This window comes from Pseudonaja textilis, unplaced genomic scaffold, assembly GCF_049901715.1.
Source record: "Pseudonaja textilis isolate UNSWEBS1 unplaced genomic scaffold, rPseTex1.2 PTEXCTG178, whole genome shotgun sequence".
In the NCBI taxonomy this organism is placed as follows: Eukaryota; Metazoa; Chordata; class Lepidosauria; order Squamata; family Elapidae; genus Pseudonaja; species Pseudonaja textilis.
Window position 1 is genome coordinate 17,692 of NW_028262497.1, and position 7,313 is coordinate 25,004.

Consider the following 7,313-nt stretch of genomic DNA (forward strand, 5'->3'; position numbering starts at 1 on the left):
TCATAAACTAGTGCTACATTTTACTTTACACACAAGGTGGTGCTATTGCACCAAACAGTAGAAAGAGAGATTCGTTTACTTCAGAATGATCTAGTCATTAGACAAAGGAATCTCAGAACAAAAGGCAACAGCTTTCAATTAAATCTTGAGAAATTTCCGAAGAAAATATCAGAGCATGAATACCAAAAAATAACTCCCATTGGATTCTGGTCACAACTATAAAGGAAATTATAGGAGTTGCTTTACAAAGAATCTTACTGAATGTATGACCTTTCCTGAAAGAGGCTGGGAAAATGGAAGCATCTCGTCCTAGCAGGCAAGTGGTCTTGTTCTTTCTTTCTCTATGTAGCTCTGGTATATTGTGTGACCCATTCCGCTATTCAGTGCCTGAGGGGAAGAAAGCTGGATCAATAGTAGCAAATGTTCTAAAAGATTTAAAAGTCGATGTGAAGGAGCTCTTTGCTCGCAGAGCACAGTTGATTTCTAAGAGTTCCAGGCAGAATTTCCAGCTGGATCCTCATTCTGGGAATATAATATTAAGGGATAAAATTGACCGAGAAGCTTTGTGTGGTCTGAGTGATCTTTGCACTCTATTCTCTGAAATTTTGCTGGAAAACCCTTTTCAATTCTTCAAAATTGAAGTTCAGGTAGAAGATGTCAATGATAATTCCCCTACGTTCTCTCAGAATCAATTCCTTTTTGAAATACCTGAACAGACTCCCATAAATGCACATTTCCCCTTGGAGACAGCCCATGATTTAGACAAAGGGGAAAATGCAATCCAGAACTACATACTTAGCCCAAACGAATATTTTAAGCTGGACGTACAAAGTCAAAATGATGGCAGGAAATATGCAGAACTGCTTTTGACAAAACCATTAGACCGCGAGGTGATCCCTCAGTTTATTCTCACTCTGGAAGCTGTGGATGGAGGGATCCCAAGGAGAACTGGCACAGCACAGATAATTATTGATATTCTGGATAACAATGATAATGTGCCCCAATTTGAACAAACAGTATATAAAGTGCAGCTAATGGAAAATAGTCATCCAGGTTCATTGGTTGCTAAAGTCGAAGCCACTGACAAAGACATTGGATCGAATGCTCACATCATTTACACTTTTAGCCAAGCACCAGCAGAAGTACTTCAATCATTCAGGTTAAACAATCATACTGGGGAAATCACGCTTGTAGGGAACATTGATTATGAAATAAACAGTAAATATCAACTCAGCATCAAAGCCACAGATGGAGGGGGATTGTCCACTTATTGTAAAGTTCTTGTTGAGATTGAAGATGAGAATGACAATGCTCCAGAAATAATTGTATCATCCATCACAAATCCTTTACCAGAAAATTCTCCCCTGGAAACACTGGTGGCTCTTTTTGGCATCAGAGATCGAGACTCCGGAGACAATGGCAGAACTACCTGCAACACTGAGAAAAACCTGCCTTTTATACTAAAACTGACTGAGAACAATTACTACCAGCTTGTGACTCAACAGCCATTGGACAGAGAAAAAACGCCACAATATAACATCACCATCACAGCCACTGACCAAGGTTCTCCCAGACTCACTTCAGTGACAGTTATTAGCATTCTACTTTCAGACATCAATGATAACCCTCCAATGTTTGAAAGAAGTTTCTACAATTTGCACTTACGAGAAAACAACATTCCAGGGCTGCTCATTGGGTCAGTCCATGCTGCAGATGTGGATACAGAAGAGAATGCCAAAGTAACCTACTCTCTTTTGTTTGGAAAGATCAGGGAAGAGCCTGCATCATCTTATATCTCCATCAACTCTGAAACTGGGAACTTGTATGCCATTCGATCTGTGGATTACGAGGATATACAGGATTTCCAGGTGATGGTGAGGGCCGTAGACAAGGGCTCCCCTCCACTCAGCTCAGAAACAATGGTCCAAGTTCTTATTATGGATGAAAATGACAATGTCCCCTTCATCCTCTGCCCCCTTCAGAACAGCACTTCTCCATCAAATGATCTGGTTCCCCGGGGAGCAGAGACAGGCTACCTAGTCACCAAAGTGGTGGCAGTGGACAGAGATTCAGGGCAGAATTCTTGGCTTTCCTATCAGTTGCTGAAGGCCACAGATCCAAGTCTCTTTGCTGTTGGGAGTCAGAATGGAGAGGTAAAAACCATGAGGCCAATGAACACCCGAGACAGTTTCAAACACACTCTTATTGTGGTAGTTAGGGATAATGGGCATCCTCCTCAGTCTGCCTCTGCGACCCTAAGAATTCTTCTAGTGGACGGCTTCTCCGATCCTTACATGAAAATTATGGATAATCCTATGGGTGAAATCCTGCAGGAAGGAGATCATACTCTAACAATGTATTTGATTATCTGCTTGGTTGCCATCTCATCCATTTTTCTGCTTTCTGTCATGGTGTTTATTGCAACCAAATTTCAGAAGCGAAGGAAGTTCATAGGAAGTTCTGCATCAAATTTCCCTGGTGGACCAAATTTGCAAGACAAGTGTGTAGATCCTAATTCTGGGACATCTTCCCAGGCCTACAGCTGTGAAGTGTGCTTAGCTGATGGGTCTCTGAGCAGTGAGTTCAAGTTCCTTAGGCCTTTCTTTCCTGTTTTTACTATGGAGCATCATAGAACTGTGCTGAATCCACACATTGGAAATGAGTGCTGTGATCTTCCTAATCAACTGGAGGAAAGAGAGCATATATCCCAGGTGAGAATAGTTATTAATGTAATTACGTTATAAACCTATATGGTTTGAGTAGCTCATAAATAATTAATTTCTAAAAATGAGAGATTGTCTATTAATGTACATTACTGTGAATTTCGAGAAAACTAATTTATTTAGAGTAATGTACTGAGAAATGTGTATTGGTTTTACATGTATTGTCGTTTCTATATGGGTATTTATCCTGCATCGTCCTATGTAATCTTTTAGGTGAGAAGCTATAAAATATGCACTGCCTTAAAAGAAGATCATACAATTTTCCCAGAAGGAAACAATTTGCAAGGTGTTTGAAATTTGGAAGCTGCAGCTGGTGCAGTGTGTGGTGGCATGGGCAATTCTTGGGGCCTGGAGACTGGCCCATGTAATATCAGTGATCTGCACTGGCTGCATTCCTGCTTCTGGGTCCAATTCTAAGTATTTGTAATGCAGAATTGGTCAGTGAAAATCAATCAATTTGATAAATCATGGCCACTGGATCAACGTTTATTAAAAGTGAGACATTTTGTTACTCATCCAAGTAACTTCTTCAGTCAAAATGAAAACTTTGGGTAGGCAGAGTGTCATTGAACTGAACAAACCCTTGCCATACAGACTGCAGGAGGTTTCTCTCCAAAATGAATCAATGGGAATAGAGCTGGAAGAGATCTTGGAGTTTTTTAGTCCAGCCCATTGTTCAAGCAGGAGAACCTACATCATTTCAGACAAGTGACTATCCAGTTTCTTCTTAAAAACTTCCGTCCACAACTTATGACACAATGGTGAGATTCAAAAACTTTTACTACCGGTTCTATGGGCATGGCTTGGTGGCTGTGGCAGGGGAAGAATACTGCAAAATCCCCATTCCATCATCACCCCACTAACCTGCTTTCCAGCTCCGTTCTCTTGTCCAGGGCAACAAAAGAAAACCCAGCTGATCAGCTGGGACCTGGGAGGCGGAGATGAGACGGGGCGGGGCCAGTCAGAGGTGATATTTGCCAGTTCTCTGAACTACTCAAAATTTCCGCTACCAGTTCTCCAGAACTGCTCAAAACCTGCCGAATACAACGTCTGTTCTGACTGCAATCTCACATTTTTCTAGCTTACCCAAAAGTAGGTTGTGGTCTATGTTGTCAAATGCCTTGTTGAAATCTGAGTCTACTATGTCCACAGCATTTTGCTGGTCTACTAACTTAGTCACTTTGTCAAAGAATGAAATAAGATTGGTTTAGTGTGGTCTGTTTTTAACAAATCCATGCTTGTTTCTAGTTTAACTATTTGTTTTTAGATGTCCGCAGATCTGTTTTTTAATTATCTTTCCAGTATCACTTTTTGCAAATGGAAAGATGTGGGGACAGGATGCCAACATACTGGGATATTTACTGGATATTATCAGTTTCCAAGGATGACCAGTACATTTAGTATAAGCACTCATTCCAAAGGGATGGTCGTAGTGGCTTGATTTACACTGCCTAGTTGTCTTGTGACCTGAAAGGGGCTTCAACCACTTATAGAGAGTAGAAACAAAAATGTCAGCCTTCATTTATCTCCCTCCAACTGCAAATATGACTTCCAGGAACATTTTCCTAGTGCCGTAAGAAAAGTAATCTTTCTCCTCCTCCTCCTCCTTCCACCCACCCCAACTGTCAACTGAACCCCCAAACTTAGAAACACTCTAAGGAGAATTGAATTCCTAAAAGTAAAATGTTATTGGATACTGTTGTGGTCTGCTGGCGGCCTGTGGAGCTGGCAGCAGAGTTGGACAGTAGGGAGGAACATGGGCCAGTCCTGGAGTTTGGGGAGGACTCAGACAAGGGATCTATGTCCGACACAGGAATGGGGCCAGGGCCATCAGAGAGTTATGTGCTGACTCTGGAGCCTCCAGAATCTGACATAAGCAAGGCAGAGGAACAAGGAGAGCCTGTTCCCAGTATAAATGTATAAATGTTCCTTATATGATGTGGTCAGTGTTAATTTCCTATTCTTTCCCCAAATATTCTGCCATCTAGCCAATTCAATATTATATCCAAAATTTTTGGCCCATACCACTATAGTCTCTTTAACCTGTTTTTCCTTCATTTTATAGTCTAATAGGTATTCATATATCACCTTAATCAATTTATCATCAATCCCTACTAACAGTTTATATAGTGTTGTTAATTCCCCATGTTTTCACATCCTGTGTGTATCGTGACTGTATTTGTAGATATGACCACCACTCCAATTCTACCTCTTGTTCTATTAGTTCTGATCTGGTTTTCAATTCTCCTTTCTCATTTAATATATCCTTATATACAACAATTTCCCCCATATTTATCAGATTTGGGTATATTAGCGCTTCTAGTGTAGAGAGCCAGACTGGAATTTCCATGTAATTTTGGTGTTTAATTTTTCCACACCCCCAAGAGGGCCTGCCTTATGTAATGTCTCTGAAAGTATATATGTACTGTGCCTTTTTCATACCAAAGAAAAGCGTGCCATCCTGCTTGAGCGTTAGTAGCCTCTTATTCCTTAATGTAATCCATTCCTTTCTCCAGATAAGTGCTGCAGCTTGATAATATAACTCCCAGTCAGGCAGGCCAAACCCTCCTTTCTCTTTGGCATCTTGCATTAATTTCAGTTTGATTCTCAGTTTCTTTCCTTACCATATAAATTTCGATTGTTTTGTTCAAACTTTTAAAGAAGCTTTTCTCTAACTTTATAGGGATGTTTTGAAATAAAAAGAGTATCTTTGATAAAATATTCATTTTGATTGCGGCTATTGTGCCCATTAAGGAGATTTGCAGGTTTTTCCATCTCTCTAGATCCGCCTTTATTTGATTTGTTAATTTAGTATAGTTATCTTCTTTAAGTGTTATGCATCTTGCTGTTATGTATATTCCTAAATGCTTCACTTTTTTTGCTATTTGAATACTCATTCGTTTTATCAATTCATCCTTCTGTTTATTTGTCATGTTCTTAACTATCATTTTAGTTTTCTCCTTGTTTATTTTTAATCCTGCTACTTCTCCGTATTCTACCAGTTCCTCCATAAGCTTCACGCCAGACTAGAATAAAAACTAAACTGTCCGGGAAGGCTTGTAATTTGTAGTTTTCTCTTCTGATTTCCAATCTTTTAATTTGTTCATCTTTCCGAATATTCCTCATCAATACTTCCAGTGTTAGGATAAACAGCAGCGGTGATGCTGGACAACCTTGTTTTGTGCCTTTCTGTATTGCAAAGCTTCATGTCACATCACCATTCATTATTACTTTGGCCTCTTGTTTTGAATATATTGCTCTGAACATATTTATAAATTTGTCATCGAAATCCATATACCTCAACTGTTGTAACATAAAATTCCAATTTATATTATCAAATGTCTTTTGGGCGTCTAAAAAAAGCAGTGCCACTTGTTTCTTGCTATGTGTTTTGTAATATTCTAATATGTCTAGTACTGTTCTCATATTATTCTTTATCTGCCTTTTAAGTAGGAAGCCATTTTGGTAACATTTATGAATGTATTAAGGAATCTTTTCAAACATTCAGTTATTATAGATGCAAATATTTTATAGTCTGTATTCAGTAGTGAAAAGGGCCTGTAATTTTGGATTAGCATTGAGTCTGTATCCTCCTTTGGAATCAACACTACGTTGGCCTCACCCATGATGATGGTATCTTTGCTTCCGTAAGAACAGCATTATAAACCTCTAGTAGCATTTGGCCTAGACTATCTTGAAGTTCTTTATCTAGTTCTGTTAGGAATCCATCGGGGTCCCATACTTTGTTGTTCTTTTGTTTTTTGATAGCCTCTATTAGTTCTGGCATTCTTAATTTTTTGTTGAGCATACCTTTTATTTGTTCTGGTACTTTTGGCCGTTCAGGCTTTTCTAGATATTGTTGAGTTTTTTCTTCTGTATAGCCTTCATTTTCTTCATATAGTTTCTCATAGAAGACCTGAATTTTTGTCTTCATTTTGGTAACAGATATTTCCATCTTCATCTTGCAATTCATTGATCCATTTCTTTTCTTTCTGTTTCTTTGGTTTATACACTAGCCACCTCCCTGGTTTGTTTGCATTCTCAATTTTTTCTTGATTTGCTTTCTTTATATACTGTGCCAATTTTTCTTTTTTCAGGATGTTCAACTTACATTTAGTTAGGTCCATTTGCTCTTTTAGACTCCTTTTTTGTGACTTCTTTTGTAGCTCTGCCTCTAAACTCCTGTATTCTTCTTCCAAATCTTTTAGTTTTTGCTTCTCACTTTTGTTTTTCTTAGCCATAAATGATATAGCGACATCCCTCATGAATGCTTTTGCCATATCCCATGGATTTTGTATAGGTGTGTCTCCTTTCTTGTATTCTATGAAGAAGAATCCCAATTCTTTGTTGATCATCTGGATAAAAGCTTCATCTTTTAAGATTGCTGAGATAAGTATCCATCTTGAACTTTTCCTTTGCCCTCTCCAGGTGATTCTCATAGGATTATGGTCTGCCCAGAGATTTGTCTATTTCTACTTCCTTTATTTCCGAGATTAGCTCCACTGACGTCCAAACCATATCAGTTCTAGACCAGGATTCATTTCTGTTTGAGTAGTATGTATATTGTTTCCTCTCCTGGTTTCTCTCTCT

General features: G+C 38.9%; 1 protein-coding gene across 1 annotated transcript; it reads left to right on the top strand.

The window, feature by feature from the left end:
- Positions 1 to 2,759, top strand: LOC113453322 (protocadherin beta-16-like). The gene has a single exon (XM_026724818.2). The coding sequence runs from the start codon at positions 294 to 296 to the stop codon at positions 2,742 to 2,744; it is 2,451 nt and encodes an 816-aa protein (XP_026580603.2). The 5' UTR covers positions 1 to 293; the 3' UTR covers positions 2,745 to 2,759.
- The last annotated feature ends 4,554 nt before the right edge of the window (positions 2,760 to 7,313 follow it).

What these genes read in the sequence shown, in the direction of transcription:
- LOC113453322 (XM_026724818.2), top strand. Translation starts at nt 294, where the DNA reads ATGGAAGCATCTCGTCCTAGCAGGCAAGTGGTCTTGTTCTTTCTTTCT.